The sequence below is a fragment of the Aythya marila genome (genome assembly GCF_965140915.1).
Source record: "Aythya marila genome assembly, chromosome: 14".
Lineage (NCBI taxonomy): Eukaryota > Metazoa > Chordata > Aves > Anseriformes > Anatidae > Aythya > Aythya marila.
Genome location: NC_139055.1, coordinates 876,115 through 893,299, shown reverse-complemented (window position 1 = coordinate 893,299; position 17,185 = coordinate 876,115). Strand labels below are relative to the sequence as shown.

The following is a 17,185-nucleotide window of genomic DNA, read 5'->3' as shown; positions in this document are numbered from 1 at the left end:
CATGCTGCCCTTCTTCTCAAGAAAATCTTTTTGAGTAATTTGTGGTTAAAAATATTTGAAAAAATTTAATAAATAGATGTGCAGCAGCTGCCTGCAGACCATAACAGAAGTATTTTTTTTCTTAGAACCTGCATCATTTAACAGATTTTCCTTATAACCAAAATATAGGTTTCACTTTCTAAAATAAAATAATTTTAAACAACAACTCTAAGTATTATACATGTAAAGAAAACTAAGAGTGGAAATTCAGGAAATGATCTATCCCCATGTTTTTTCTAAACAGAAAATATACAGTGATGTCAAGTAAGAGTGTGCTAAGAGATTACTTCAGTAGTTGTAACACCTGCTACAAGCTTCTAATTTATCTCTCATTTCTGGATTTCTCAAGCTGTACTTGTAACAGATACCAACAATATATTGTTGCAGAAAAAAAAAGAGATGTATTTTAAAGACTGCTTACATACTTTACTCAGAAAGCTCTCTAAGGAACATAATGTTCACACTACATACATTGCTAATCTAATAGCTATGGTGATGCTACAAGATGGATTCTCTCCAATTCATTAGGTGTAATCGTAAATCAAGCTAGAGGGCATAACCTCTCAATGCCGCTGAAAATAAAAATTAGGTATTTCATCTTGCAGAAGGATATCTGCAGCTGCTAATTCTTTCTCTAAAGAAATCTCTCCAGCTTTAAATGATTTTGTACTTCCACAGCATCTTTCAATGGAGAATGTAACAAAGAATGTAATTACTCAACAGTCTTTTGCTTATGTTACAGAGTGCAAAAATTACTGTGAGAACTTAAATGATTATCTAGTGATACAACAAAAACAAGGGAAGCAGAAAAGCTATGACACTACATTTCCAGACCTGTTTTTCTTTCTGGTGCTTAAAACTGACATACTTTTCACCCTGAAAGTTTAGCATTTTGTCTATGAATCTCTCAAACTGCCTTTAAGCCTCATCATGACACATGCTCACAATAACCCTTGCCATACCAGCAATAAATACAGGTAAAAAAATTGAATTTTTAATCTAAACCAGAAAAGCTGCAAGGGCAACGTGATAGACTGTACCTGGAGAGTGTCTGCTTATAGTGTTCTCCCTTCCTGATCCTCCATACAAGAAAAAAAGACATTGACTTCCTGAATGGAGTCCAGTAGAAGGCCCTCACAACAGTCAGGACATTAGAGACATGACCAAAGCAGCCTGCCTATGAGAACTGAGTCTCATCCAGGCTTAGGAAAAGGTGTCACAGGGAGACCTGGCTGCTAGAGAAAATGGAGACAGACTCCTCCTGTAGGCATGCAGAAACAAACAAACAAACAAACATGTCCAGGGGTCACAAGCTGCAAAAAAGGAAATTCTAATTAGATACAAAGAAAAAAAAAATCCACCATGAGGGTGGTTAAACACTGGAACAGAGGCCTGTAGAGCCTGTGCAATCTCCAGGCTGGGAGATGTCAGCACCATTCTGGGTAGCCTGATCTAGCTGATCCAACTTCCAGCAGGGGTTTCCACTAAATCTTCACAAGCCCTTTTGAGGCAAAGTACATACAAAAAAAAAAAAAAATCAAGATTTTTTCTAATTCTTCATTATTAAATCTCAAAGCATTACACCCAGTAAGCATTTCACAGATGTCAAAACTGAGTGAGAGACTGAGATATAAAGTAATTTCCACAATGTCAACCAAAAGACATGTATTATTCTCAGTTTCATTCTTATTTCAAAAAGACTGTGTACTACGTTCCTCTCCTCCACGAGTTCCATAGTTTTCCCACCACATGGAACTTTTACATTGACATCACATGCCACTGACGAAAACTTGCCTTTTACCTTCACCAATGTATTTGGATCAGAAAGCCCACACTATCAGCAAGGGAGCTATCTGAGCCACAGCTTGATTAAGTTTCTCTATACTTGCTTGTAAAAAATATTTAGTTTTCGGTTGCCTGTGTGATCTTAGCTCTGTATATTTCTGCTCACCATTCTCTATTTACATGAGCTGACAGTAAGACCACGGTATAGTCAAGTTACTGCCTAGCCCCTCGCTCTTTCCAAGCTTTTTGGGGGCAACATACAGACATCTGTTATTTACTTACATGACATAGACAGGGATAGTCAACAGTTAAGAGTGGCACAGCTTTATCAAGTGCGTTGAATAAGAAAGGACCAGCCTTCCTGTACAAAAGTACCAAGCCCCTATACGTTCACTGGCACATTCATATTTTATGCACTTAAAAAATATGACACTTCATTTCTTCTTTTCCTCATTTTGATAGCCCACGTCCATTACCATTGGTAATGATGATTTAGGAGTTTCTGAAACAAGCCATTCAGTACGCTATCTTCCCCTGTGAAGTAATGTTTTCTGGAGATGGAGCCCACCCTCTCATTCCTTGCTCAACTCTCTCCATCCCTCATTATAATCAATTATGCAATGCTACCTATGATCCAAGCTGTGCACCTACTTCCAGTGAGGACTCTATCCCCCTTATAGAAATAAGACCACAGAATGGTTTGGGGTGGAAGTGACCTTGAGGAGCACCAAATTCCACCCCCCTGTCACGGCAGAGACACCTCCCACCACACCTTGGATTGCCCCAAGGCCCCATCCAGCCTGGCCTTGAGCACTGCCAGGAATGGGGTAGCCACAGCTTCTCTGGGCAGCCTGGGTCAGGACCTCAGTACCCTCAAAGAAACTATTTTCTTTCTCATGTCCAGCCTAAACCTACCCTCTCTTAGTTCTAAGCCTTTACCCCTTGTTCTATCCCTACATTTTCTGATAAAGTTCCTCTCCAGCTTTCCTATAGGCCCTCTTTAGGTACTCGCTCCCTAGAGGCTTTACATTCATGCCTATAGGACTATAAAATGAAGTTTGCTGAAGTCTTCCCCTCACCTGAAATTACAATGGGGGAAAAGGTGGAGTTCTGACCTAGTTGCCAATAAATATATGAGTATTTTTCATCAATATGTCAGTTATTAGTATAATTAACTGCTCATCTGGGTAATGCAATCAGGTTTTAAGATGCTGGATAAAGTTTTGGTTTAGTATTTTTACTTCCTCACCATTCACAAATTCAAGTTGCAAAAAGTTTTTTTAATCTAATTATATGATGACCATAATACCCTAGGAACCTTGAAAGCTAATGGCTATCAAGTGACACTACTGACTAAGGGTCACAACAACTGGTTCACACAGACTTACTGTGGCATAGACACTTTTAGAGGCTGCTGAACAAGCCCTCAAGCCTATTTCATTATTGCTCACAAGCTCACACAGCTTGTTACCCAAGCATTTTGCCCAACACTGAAAACAAAAACAGTTAAAGCATTTTGTTTAAAGCCTCAATAATCTATAGGGATAAATTTCAACATTAATCCCAAAACACTAATACACCAACTAGCCTTTCAGATATCAAAAGCATCTGAAACCCCTCCCTCCCTCCCCGAGTTTTTGGAAAGCATTCTGCAGATAATCTGGGGAAAACAAATAATGCACAACTCAACAATGTGAAACAGGGAAAATTTTGTTTCTTATAAACTGTCTTAAGTGACAGCAACCTTACACACTGGTGAAAATAGATAAAAACCTGCGACAGAATGTGATGATTAGCAGCAGTAAGCAAAGCTAACAAAATAATAGGTACCAAAAAGAAATTGGGAAAACTAACATTAGTCACATAAAAGAGTTTTAAAGGTCCGTTTTCATGCTGGTCACAGACCATTCAGAGAAGTGACACTGAAAATGTATCTTCTTATATTCAATGTGGGTACTTTGAATTACCTGTTTTTCTTCCTCTGGCATATCTTTTTCTAGTTCCAGTAAGTATTCTTCATCTAGTTCTGTCTGCTTCCTTGTGCTATTCTCGTCACTCTGTATATTCCCTTCATCATCCAGTAGAGGTTCTTTCACCTCAAAGGAGTCATGACAGTCATGGAAACACTCATCTGCTATCGTGGGATCTTTGGCTGAAGATGCTGCATAGCCACTTCCCATATTTTGGGGACTGTGGATATCTTTATGGCCAGAAGCCAACGAGCTGGTGCTCTGCGATGCCTTCTGATCAGAAAGCTTTAAGTGACCAAGTAATTCTTCAGGTGGGCTTCCATCTTTAAACTGTTCCATGTCAGAGCCCTTGGAAAGGTTAGATTTTTAGAAACGAGAAAGAAATCACCCTAAATACGCCCAATACAGCAAACAAGTATCTAAAATGCTTATAAACGCACCTCAAGAACCGAGCTACTAACAGATGACATCACCCGACGGAACCCATAGCCCCTCTAGGGGAGGACACCAGCAGACACCCCTCCCAGCCGCCACAAAGCTGAGGGGGGCACCGCGCTGCCGCCACATCCCCGTCAAGCCCCAAGCCCCAAGCCCGCCCAGGCCCCGGCCGTCCCACAGCAGGACCCCACCGCGCCCACCTGCAGCCCGGGGCCCGGCCACCCCCACGGCCACCCCGGTACGGCCACCCCGGTACGGCCACCCCGGTACGGCCTCCACCGGGCCCGGCCGCCCCCAGGCCCCGACCTGTGCCTTCTCTTCCGGCTTCCTCCGCACCCGCCTCACCTCGCAGGTCGCTTCCTGCCTCTGGGCCAGCCAATAGAAAGAGGGCGGTGCGCGCGGGGCTTGCTGGGCTTTGTAGTCGCTACGGGCTGACGGGGTTTCGGCTTCTGAGGGTTGCTGGGAGTTGTAGTTCTCGGGACGCAGAGGGCAGTGCCGGCCCGCGGGCCCGCCGGCGGGAGCAGGGGGCAGGGGAGGGGAGGAAGCCTTTAGGCTGGGGGGTGAGAGGGGGCGTTACAGCCCCGAGAGCCCTGGGTAACGCGGTGAAGAGCCTGAGTCAGAGCTCCGTCAGGGCCCCGGCTGTGGTGAGGCCACAAATGAGGGCTGGAGGGAAATAGGGAGGGCCCGATGGGTGAGCAGCAAGAGGGCTCGGGTACTGGCCCCAAGGATGCTGGCCTATTGCCTGTGCCCTCAGTGACAGCTGTGTGGCATGTCACGGCTGTACCGCCTGCAGGGCACCCGGAACTGGTTGGCTGCGTGATGCACTTGAGGTTTATTTATCTTTTATTCCAGTAGCATGTGGAAAACAAATTCTGTGTAACTAAGCACTAGGATAAAGCCCCCTGTCACTTTGCTTTGCATCCAGTCATTTCATACCACACAAATGTTGCACCTCAAACTTAGAAACAAAACTGAATTTTCTACAAGTTTTGACTTAGGGAAAAGTATGTGAGGCAGCACCTTTTTATTGAAAATCGCTGTGCCAAGCCATGAGGCAGTCAGTATGTATTATGAGGCTTTCATTGCTCTAAGCAGTTTTTCAGCAAGCTTTTCAACAACTAAAAGATCTCTGCAACATACAGAGATACGTTCCAGATTCATATTGGGTAGAATTTGTCCTTATCAGCAGGATGTGATTGAGGATAAGCCTCAGTGAATATGGGTTCTTAAAAAAAAAAAAGGTAATTGGTCTTTTATGAGGAAGGGGATTCCCTTTCTTCTTTGCCTTTATATCATGGCAAAATATGCTGAGACTATTAAAGCTGAGCCAGCTCTTTATGTTTTCACACATAGTTGTTAAAAAGACCAAGAAAATATTAAATCTCCAGATCTCCACTGGTGGACTGAAGTGTATCTAACACACATGAGCATCCTGGGGAGGAGATGGGTCCTTAAGAATATTTTGAGACCCGTCCTGTCTTCCAGAATTCTAAATATCACCACACTGATTCAAGTCTGAAGGGCCTGAGGGTTGTTCAGCATTTCAAAGTTAAAGTAAAAATTGAAGATCTAGATGCTAGATTCATCTTTGGTCTTCATTGGTTTGATTTGGGCTTCTAGATGAACATTTCTAGTAACCGAATGTGTTGGTATCAGTAATGGATGTGGGCATTAAATTATACTGAAGCACTTCACAGTAAATTGGCAAGAAGCAGTAAGTTGGCTAGTTACAGTAAAAGCAAACAGAAAGTCTATGGCTGATTTTTTTCCCCCTCTCTCTGGATAAAAAAGTAGATTCAGCATTCTGCAACATCCCAGCTGTAGTGATTTAGCCCACAAAAATGTGTCTTTTTGCTGTTCTGCTAGCACTGTAATTTATTCTGGTTTATGGAAAATATTTCTGAACCTTTATGCTGTCCTGTTAAATATCGTTTCATTTGAAAAGGGAGAAGGAAATTACAGTTGTGTTACAAAATCAAGCTCTGCAGTTTTAAATTGGATAAAATGCTATTTAAAACTCCCCTGGCTGTGCAAAGAGCACAGGGGTTTGGGGAGAAGACACGGGGTTCCAGCCCCCAAAAGAATTGTACTGTTGAGAATAATACTGGGCATCAAGGGTTTATCATGAATTCATTCTCTCATGAATCTTTGCTCTAAATCTAGCAAGAAGGGCAAGCTTTCCTAGGGTCCTAGTCCATTAAAGATGGGGGTGTCCCTGGGCGTCCTTTTTAGCAGAAAGGACTGCAGTTTATGATTATACCCCTTGTCTAGAACTGTCCCTCAATGCCACTGTGGAGTAGAAGCCCAGAGTGTCCACTGGTGTCCAGGGGATGAAGCCACCAGAAGAACATGAGGGGCTCTCTGCCTTCTGCAGGGAGCCAGTCCTCCAGCTGGCAAATGAGCTGAAAGACTCCAACTCCTCATGAGGTACCAACATAGTCAGTGTGTGTGACTTTTGTCCTTAAGGTTCCTGAGTGCTGACAACTGTATGTCTCACTTTCTCTTCATTGCACTTGAAACTTTAGAGAAGTGCTGTGTTCATAGGTTGATTTATGCTTGGAAAACAAAGAAATAAATCATCTTCTAGTATCTTCAAATATACACATTTTAGTAAGAAACACTTACCCTGGAGGTTATAGGGCAGTTGTCAGCTTTTGATGCTAAATATTACTTGTTCAAACAGAACATGTTACTGCCTCAATCCACCTTTTAGAATCTGTAATTCATTACTTTAAGTAGAAGTGTATGAATAGCTGAAGCTACATACACATACACAAAAAATGAAATCTTAGTATCAATAAGATTTATTTAATCTTCTTGGTGCTAGGGGATTTTTCAGAACAGTTATGTTTATTTAAGTGAACAGCTGTTGAAAAAATCAGGAACATATAATCCTGCATAAGTAGATATGTTTGGATAAAAGTTGAGCAATGGAAGCCTCAACTGGTCTTGTTGAGGTTCACTCCTTGTTTTAAATGGGATTACCTCCCTGGGGTAAGCATGCAGCAAAATGCAGGGTCACTAAGTACCTCAGGTGAAACATTTTAATATTACAACACTTTTCTTGAGCCAGACGTAAGCGGAAGAGGCAAAAGTCAGAGAAAGAGTCTATATCTCAGTACTTTCTTCCACCAAGACCTTCTTTGTCTTTCCAACCTTTTTCTGTTTCTTCCCAAACCCACAGCCTGAGGAGGATGATGTTATCTGGCATGATAAACTGAGTCAAGTGCAGTGTAGTGTGTGAAAAGACGAGCTGCAGGAAGTGAAGAATGTTGAGTTAGCGTTAACTTTCTCAGTAGTGCTGAAAGAAAAAAAGGGATGAATATGAAAGATTTATATTCTTTTGTTTCTAACATGAAAGTTTTCTACTAGATTGTGTGTATATATATATATTTTACTCTTTACTCCTTAGATTTTACTCCTTTAGATTTTGCCTATCTTTTACAGCTGTCAATGCTATTACAGAAGAGGGCAGCAGGGAAGTGTAGAGCATTTTAGATTGTTAAAATCCCATTTTTAGAATTGATAGTAGTTACTCTATTTTGCAGCAATGCCTAGTTGGCATTTGGTGAAATGTCTCTGCTCTTTCAGTAAAGTTTGGAAATTCATGGCCCAATACCCTTGAGTTGACTCAAGCATCTTCTAGCAAGACCAAAGATGGTCAGAATTTCTTTTATTTCCAAGGGTAAAATGTTCATAAAACCTACTAGTAGACATAAAATAGCTTTAAGTACTGAAGACCAGATAATTTTCTGCTGAACAAACTCCTGAGAGTAGTACCTGACACTAAATCTCACACTGGGAGATTGTAGCTCCAGTGTTTATGGGCAGATTTTCAAGACAGCTCTGTATGTAACTAGGCATCTAATCTGTATGAACAACTATGGTGATCTGAGGGACCCACTGGGTGAGAGTTTAGTGATGAAATTCATTTGTTTATTAATTTGTCTGATTTATATGAGAAAGGGAGAAAGCTGACCATAAAAAACAGATATCCGTGCATTTTGAAAAGTCATCCTTAAAGCATTTTGTTTGTTTTGTGGTAAATAAAAGCAGCTTTTTGCTTGTTAAATCTTGCACTCCATCCTGCAGTCTTGATACCAATCTATTAAACATTTCTCTTTGTGGATAATGATTTTCTAATATTTCATTCCAGAAAGCTGTGTTGTTTTTCTAAGTTTCCATGAACTGTTACTTATTCATGTTTTGAGCTCCCTTATCTGATAAACAATTTGTATTCATATCACTCAGGAATATATGGATTTTCTTATGTAAGTTTGGGGTGATCTTGAACTTGTTTGTTTCGTAAAATATTAAAGGTGTTCAGGAATTTCAACTCTGGGCCTTCAGGAAGCTTTGAATTTTACCAGTAGACAGAACCAAACCTCTAACCAAGCAGCCAAAGACTACGAGGGTATGCATTTGAATGTTGCAGGCTTCAAACTTTCTCAAATACTAACATTTAAAGCAGAAGATTCACAAGGTAGGGCCAGCGTGAGGCCCACATAGTGGATGTTGTGTATGCATGTTGGTGTTTCTTGTTTGTCACAGAATGTATGAGATTTACAGGAGGAGCACTGCAGGACCAGAGCATTTTGGGGTTCTGAGTTCTGCCTATTGAAAAGGCCTTTTCCAAGCAACCTGACCCAGGCTTGTTCTTTTGCTCATCTTGCTCATGCAGCTCCTCTCAGTTTACGTGTTGCAGTAGGATCCTGGTCAGGTCTCAATCATAAAAGCAGGAACATTTATTGTTTGGTGAAAATGGCCAAATTTACAGCCAATTTTATAAAGTATATCTGCTGGTGGTCATTCCTGATGTATGTTAAAAGCATGCATTACTTGAGGAAAAAAATCAAATTTGTGCTTTTTAAAACAGGAATAATGTAAGTGAACGGGCATACAAGAGTTTATTGTGTGGGTGTCGAAGCCTTAAGGAGCTTCAAGCCATGTGGCAGCAGCGCTGGCACCAGACTGCCTGAGGTGCTGCTGGGCTGCAGGTAGGCCAGTGGGCATGTATGGAAGTAAAGTACAGTGTGTGCTGCTGAAATTCAACATTCGAGACTGTAGCTTCTCTTTCTTTTTTCAGGATGTTAATAAACCTGTATATGTTACACAGGAAGCAAATTATTTTAGAAATGAAGGCTAAATAAGAGAGTTTCTCCTAAAAGAATGCATGTTATCTCTGGAAGCAGCCATACTTTTTAAAATAGGTTATAGTCCTGAGTTGCCTGTACAGCATTTTCTGTTCAAAACAAAACAAAACAAAACCCACACAGAATAAAATTTTAAGACATGAATTTCTATGGAAACTAAATTGTGGCTTTATGTGCTTAAATTTTAAGGAGGGTATTTTTTTAAAGGTACTTGCAGAGTTCAACTAGCTGACTTTTTTAAATGTAATCTTGCAAATCTTAGCTTTAATTCGTGGATTTTACTGTGAAAAAGAAACATTTTTCTTAGACAAAACCAGCTGAGCTCTGTGAACTCATCACTTCTGGGAGACACTCTTGCTGCCTTAAGAAAAGATCTTCCTGATTCACTGTTAAAGAGGCTGAATTAGTAGTATGTAAACTCCAGCAAATTCTGAGCTGGAGTACAGTATTTGTGAACCCCAACTGGAATAGAAGTCCAGTAGGTGGCGATGTTGGATTTTCAATGCTGAAGTTCCCTGTTCTTTGTAAACCTGATGCAGTTCTCATCAAGAAATCAAGGCTGAAGATTTAATTGAAACAGGCAATTAAAGGGTTTTTAATCAGCTATAGGTTAAAGTTCTACTACATCTACTTTTTAGTTTGATTTATTCAAGAAACTGTGAAGGACACTTACTCATTTAAACTGTCCATTCTCTTTTTATCCATGCCTTGGCTGAAGTCCTATAAAATGGATGGAAATCAATAAATAGGCATATTGTTCTTCACTGGTCGAGCTATTATATTTTAACATCAGAAATTTCCAGTAATGACACTAGATTTCCTTTCCCTGTCATCTTCCAGTTACCTGAAAGACGTTATGCCAATACCTATTGTTTTCATTTTGACTCAAATTCAGTGAGTATAAAATAAAATCCCAGCCTGTTAATTAAGACTATTCTTTGTCTTTATCATTGTTTACATGATTTGTAGAGCAAGATGCTTGTTATTCAGCCAGTGTTAATGAATTTGTCTCATTAGAGCTCAAAACTATGCCAATTCACATCATTAGAGTGTCTAAAATAGGATTTACCATTGTGAGTGAAGTCACTGATTCATCTAGTGGCCAACAATGACAATACTAAACACTAAAAAATGGAGGGGTTCAGACTACTATAAACAACCCTCTGAGGACATTTAATTCAAGAAATCCCAAACTGTAATCTGTGGCTCTCACAGCTGGTCAGCAGATTTAGCTCTAAGGAGTGTAAAGTGGAGTGGAGACACCACAACTAGGCTCTGTGATCAGGTGGGGACTCGATTCTTCTTGTGCACACCAAGACTGATAAGCTACACTTTTTGCTACCCTGAACCAACAACCTGTCATATTTTGACAAATGCTGTACTCTAGTATACTTTTGCTCATTATAATATCATTATAATACCAAAACACACCTCCAACCCAAAAGCTACCCGCCTACAAGGTGTGACCACCCCTCACTGAACATGCACTCTGAATTTCTTGGAGCCTATTACTTTAAACAGAGAAAGGAAAATTTTTCACCAATCCTAACTAAGATATGCTTGACTAGAGTCACTCAAGCTCCACCTAAAAGGTAGAAAATAATATAAATTGGCCTAAGAGAGAGGGGATGGTGGGGAAGATATTACTGTTGGGGGAGATACCATTCTGAGGACCTCCTGACCCCTGGGATCAGTTGACAGGCTGAGCCTCTCTTCCCCCCCCCCCCCCCCCCCCCATTGGGACACCTTTGGGTGAGATCTGAACACTTGGTTATACTGTGTGTCACTGTGGAAACTTAGAAATCTCTATAGAGTCTTTGTGCCTTTTAACACATTAATTTCCAGGCTGCGCACCTGTGTATTTCATGCATGCTGGCTCACTTTTGCAGACAGTAACTATCGCCTGCCATCCAAAGAACCTGTGTACCTGTTGCTGTAATAAATTGCACTTAACTGCATTATTCCTAGCCATGAAAGTTCTCATTGAATGTGACTAGAGTAAGGGTGGCTATACGATATTGGTGAATCCATGACCATGTCAGTTCACTGCTCTGAATCCGACCAGACCCATATGGGTTAATGCATTATTAGTGAATCTGTGGTTGTGATGGTTCAGTACCCTGAATCCGACTGGACCCATAACAGTTAATCAGCTACACCCCTTAATGCAACAACATGCTGCTTTTTCACTTGGTTTCAGACTTACACCCCCAGTGGTGCTAATGGAAAAATGAAATTTCTGAGACACGTTTGTAATCTCTGTAGAGTTCACTGGTTACAAGAATAAATAAAAAATGCAGCTTTACCATTATCCCAGTGCTTGATTAAAACCAGTGATAAGCACGTCATTGTGAATGATTAAAAAAGTAGGAAAAAATGTTTCTGATACATACCTTATTAGTACTGTGCATTCAGTTTTGAGTATGATCTTCCTAAAATTATGGATATTTGAGGAAAAAGCCAAACCATAGATTGCAACTGAGTATAAATTGAACCTAACTTCATGCTTTTACAACTAAGATGAGAGAACAGAGGAATGCTGATGCATTAGTTAACATGTAGTGATGTAAATGGACATAATAGTCCTGCTTTTCTCTACAGGAACACTACGCTTGTTTTAATTATAAACCAGTCAGATAAATGTGTTATAACAAGTTTTCCAGTGACTATTAAGATAAAAAGGGCTGATTTCCTGTGGATTTGTGACCTTTATCTCGTAACACTTTTCTGTTTCACTTAGCGTTTTCAGCTCCTTCATTTGTCTTCCATGTTGTCAACGTGCCCTGTTCCACGTTGCCCTGTTTTATCAGGCAAATGGGAGCATGTGGCTTAGCTGCTTCGGGGCTGTATGTGTGCTGACTAGCTAGTCAGCATGTATAAGCTTAAGTAGCCAGCAGGCTTTGAGAGTGATCAAAGGACAGATTTACAAAGGTCTTCATCTGAGAGAAGACACTAGTTTGGGTCCCTTCTACTCTGCCACCAATTGTCATAATATGGAATTGATAATCTTTCTTAATTTATTTTCTGGTTCAATTTGGTAGAAATCAATGAAGAGGTTCAAAGGCTAATGAGAAGGGGATGGGAAAGGAAGCTGACAGATGGATTCAGCATGACTGTGTAAGCCTCAGTTCTTCAAAATGCCAGGGTAAAGCTTCATGCAAGTTAATGAGCCATATGTTATTCACAAACTTATATACATATCCATGTTTTCATCTATAACCAAGGTGAAAACAGCTTTGCATAAGATATCGGAATAAGGACCATCTTCCTGAATCCAGAATTTTCTATGAATGGTCTAAACCACATCTGTTTTTATATCTAGATTTCATTCTGTGTTTCTCAGAAAATGTTATATACTGTTCAATGTATATGAAATTTGTTGGTTGTTTAACCACTTTTACCACAGATAGCATGGTTAACGATGCTTTGATTACTATGCATTCAGAGAGAAATTTCTCTCTCATTTCATAGACAAACCAATAATTACGCTTCCCGAGAGAATAATGAAGGAATTTAGAGTTGTTTGTGTATATATGTATACAAACCTAAAATAGTAAGTAATGGATAGAGAGAGCTTAAAAAGGTAAATCATTTCTGTCTGTTTGTAATGTTAGTGAGCAGATGGCTCCAGTGAGGCACTTATATGTAAAATAGCTTCTCTTCTTTCTTCTGTGAGCCTTTGGAGGTTTTCTTTCATACTTAATATATTTGCTGAATGCTATGCATAGGTCTTCTAGAAAGTATTATACTTTTGCAGGACAAGTGTGTGGAAAAATATTTGTTAATAAAAAATATCCATGCATAAATAAAGATTATCTAGGATGCTAACAAAACATAATGAAATACTATTGTCTATGGGTCCTATGCAATGCATGGAGAGAGTTGTTTGACAGTGGGATCTAACGCATGCTCCCTGAAACACGCGCTAAGCTGAAGGATGTCTGCTGGCATGCACTAGGACATGCTGGAAGGAGACGGGGAATCCCGAAAGGGCCTTGTTCAAGGACCTTGAATTCTGCAAATGCTTAGGATCCACAGTCTAGATACTTTTGCTGAGGGTAAGCACTTTCAACTGTTCTTTGTAGGGGAGAGTAAAGCTCAGCCTTTTTAAGAAATGGAAGAGAACAAACTGGAACAGAATGGCAACTAGCAGTCATTCTGTAAGAGAGACCCTTGGCTTCAATTTTCCCATCACTCTGGGGAGTGCCTTAAACCCTAGAGAAAACGTTTTGGCGGATGTTTCCTGTAGAAGCCATGCTTCTGTAGCATGTATACCTGGGACCTCAAGATGCATTGTGCCAGAGGAGGATATGTCATTAGTGCTGTGCACAAACATCTCAGAGGGAGGAGTACTGTTCTTTGCTCTGTGCAGTGTCTGTGCAGACTATATTATACACCCTGCAGGTGAAACATTAAAAAAAATACATGCAGAGCCTGCAATTTTCCTAAATGCTGACCACTATGTTATTGCATCGGCTGTTTTTTCTGGTCTTGGGAATCATGATTTACCTTTTGCATTATAATATGCTTCACATTGAAGGTAACTAGTACTACTTCAAGACCCAGAAAAATCTTGGTGGGTAGAAACATTTTTTGGTTACATTAAAGTGACTAAAACTATCACTATGTAACTTCATGTTAGTGATGTAGTCACATCACTATGTGACTTCATGTAGCTACACTTCGTGTAGCTGTATCCTTTTTAGTACTTCAGGATGAAAATGACATTTCTTTGTATGATGTGTCATCCCCACAGTACCATCTTCTGCTTGATGAAGTGTGTGAGTCATAGCACTGCAAGCCTGATATGGAATTAAGGTAAGTGTATCTGCTGTAGAGTGTACCAAAACAGAGTCCAGTTTATTCTCTTGGGGAATAAGCTGGCTAGTTTGTGGTTACTGACAGAAATAAGCAGTTGTTAGTATACCAATACTTTCATACCATATCTGTTGTGGATTATCATCTCTTGTGATGTGCAGTTTTATGCTCATTTGTGTCAGGTGAAAGTCAAGCGCACTGACTGAGAACAAGGAGCATGTCTGTTCAACAGAAAGTTACTATTTTTGCATTTTCCAGGCTAGAACTGCACTTTATAATATTAATGTCCCCTCTCCTCTTCCTGTCACACTTGAAAAGATAATAGAAAACTGCATTTCCAAAGACTAAAGAATGTAGAATGCTCTAGAGTTTCAGTCTCATTCAGTTGGATTGATTTTACCATAACTCTTTTCAAAAATAAGCATTTTCATGTTAGCTGAGTGCACTGAAGCCTAATGGGTTTAATTTATGTGCAGCTGGGCTGTAACAATACTCTGTGAGCCATTACAGCTGTGCCTCTCAACTGAATGGCTTTGTACAAACCTCTAGTTAGCGATTAAGCTCCACGCAGTAGCTTAACCTGGAGAAATTCACAGTGTTTTACGAGCAACTTCTGTGCTAAATGGCAGCAACTCCTCTTTGGAGGCAAAGTTTTTTGCCCACAAAATGGGTTAATGAGCAGGTCTGTTATTATGCAGAAAAAAATATGCATGACAGACTGTAGTTGTATCTGATAGACTGCCATGGTGTTCCAATTGCCATTTCACTAGATTGTGGATGTTCTGATTGTCGAGTGAATTTTGGCTGTACTAAAAAATTGGGCTAATATGGGCGTGTCCCACAGGGTTTGATGATGATGCCCTAACCCAAATAGTTTTTCCTTTAAAGGCAAACATTGCTACAGGTGAAGGACTAATGGATGATGGTGATTTGTACGGTCTCATTTGGCTTGGCAATCATAGAAGATACCAGTAGCAAAAATAAAGACATTTAGAATGGATTCACTCTAGAGAAATCAGGTGGCCTTGCAAGGATTTCATATTTTAAGGTGAGTATGGCAGTCTTTCTCTTCTGTAAGCCTCAGTGATGCGTGCATTACTTTTTTTCCTGTGTTAATGATCACTATGGTTGCCTGTATCTTCATTGAAGCTGTGGCTGGAGATGAAGTAAGCTCTACATATGAGCAGATGTGACATGACTCTTTTGAAGTCTTACGTGCTTTTAGCAAACTTGCATTGGTTGGTTCCCACTGGTGCAGTGTTGCTTAGTAAAAGAACAGGCTGTATGAAAACTTACAAAAATAGGAATTGATGAGGTGAAAGGTAAAGAACTTTGAAGATGAACAGTGGTCTATTAGTTATGGAAATATCATGTAATGTTATGCATGGCTGTGGAGAGCCTGGCATGGGCGCGATACGTTTGTGACCTGGAAAAAAATCTTCCAGAAGAGAAATGCGTTTTGGAGATGATCCCTTAGGATCATCGTAGGATGTGGCCTAATGAATATACTAAGAAAAATGAATCTGATGGAAATATCTGTCTTAGAGATAACAGAACATATTTGTTTCGATTGCCTATGATTATTTCCAACTTCAATAAACTTTCTTCACTTTCTTGTTTTCCCTAGTATTAGAGATTCCAAAAGCCCCTTCCCTTAGTTTCCTGTTTCTTGTCAAAGCAGTATAACTTCCTCATGTCCCCAGGCAGGATGGTCTTAATATACTTGGTGGGCTTGGGCTTGAGAAAGGGAAGCACTGCAGGGGAGAGGTCTTGTGGCTCTTGGGCCTCATACATTTTGCATGCAGTTCAAATATGCCTCTGATGCTACGTAAAACTTTATGATGTGAAGATCAGTGGTGCTGTAGCTGGCTATGAGAGCAAGCATAGTAGCAGGGATAGATGAGTCCATATTACTGTTCCAGCAGAGCCCAGTAGCCTTCCCAGCCCAAACCTTTAGAAGAACAGTAGATCTTTTGGGAAAAATATTACAGTCTGCCTGTGAATGCCTTCTCTTCTCCATTCTCTAAGTCTTATAGGACACGTGTCTTGGGGTTTTTGGCACTCTGAGGATTTTGGCCTATGATTCATAAGATTAGGGGCACTGGCTATTGTAAATGGCATGGATGAGCATGGTGTTGATGCATATCTTTTCTTCCTGATCAGTTACAGTATTCAGGGAAAGCTGTCTTTTCAGTGCTAAAATAACAGAGACTTGCTTTTTGTAAATTAAAAAAAAAAAAAAAAAAAAAAAAAAGGTATGGGAACTTTCCTTGCAGGTTTTGTAATATTATATATAAAAAATGTGCAGGGATGATACATAAATTTAGCTGAATTGTGCTGTCAGGTGGTTATGCAAATTTATTTTCAATTAACAGTAACTTTTAAGGACTTCTGTGGGTTCCCTTCAAAAATTATAGCAGATATTAAAAATACAGTTCTCTCCCATGTAGAGGCTCAAAGATGATAACTCCATACTAGTATATCATAAAATATTCTTTATGGGAACCTCGATATGTGAACAAGAATCTGTTTATCTGTCTTACAGTACTTTAAAATTTCATAAGCATTATCCTGTAAAGAGGAAATTACAGCCTTCCCTACAATCAAAATGGCATTATTTGCCATTATATAATGCCATAACTACAGTGGGATCAGGGTAAGACTCCAAATGTACTTCTATGGTTCTCACTATAACATATGACCGTGGGAAGACCTTGGAACATGACTTTCCTATCTTTGCTCAGCGAGCTGGGATATATTTAATCTAACCACAAGCCACATCCATTCCTGTCAACTTAATTTGAGAATACACGTTTAAGGAAACAAAATAAAATGGCTCTCCCTTGGGACCTAGCATTGTTCCACTGTCCCTGGGTGTTTTAAGTACATCTGTTTATGGTTCATTCTCTGTTTCAGGCTTTAAAAATGTCACTAAAATTCCAAAGGGGGAAAGTCTCAGTTGGAGGAAGGAGTAAATGCCAA

General features: G+C 40.0%; 1 protein-coding gene across 3 annotated transcripts in view; it reads right to left on the bottom strand.

The window, feature by feature from the left end:
• Positions 1-4,558, bottom strand: part of TTC1 (tetratricopeptide repeat domain 1) — a 32,727-nt gene extending 28,169 nt beyond the window's left edge. Inside the window, exons 1-2 of one of the 3 annotated variants that reach the window (XM_082771650.1) lie at positions 4,539-4,558; positions 3,792-4,142 (exon numbers count right to left, since the gene is read on the bottom strand). In XM_082771650.1, the coding sequence (XP_082627776.1) occupies positions 3,792-4,133 (342 nt within the window). In that variant the 5' untranslated portion in view covers positions 4,134-4,142; positions 4,539-4,558. The other 2 variants (XM_082771649.1, XM_082771648.1) reach the window with 2 other exon arrangements.
• Between the last annotated feature and the right edge of the window lie 12,627 nt (positions 4,559-17,185).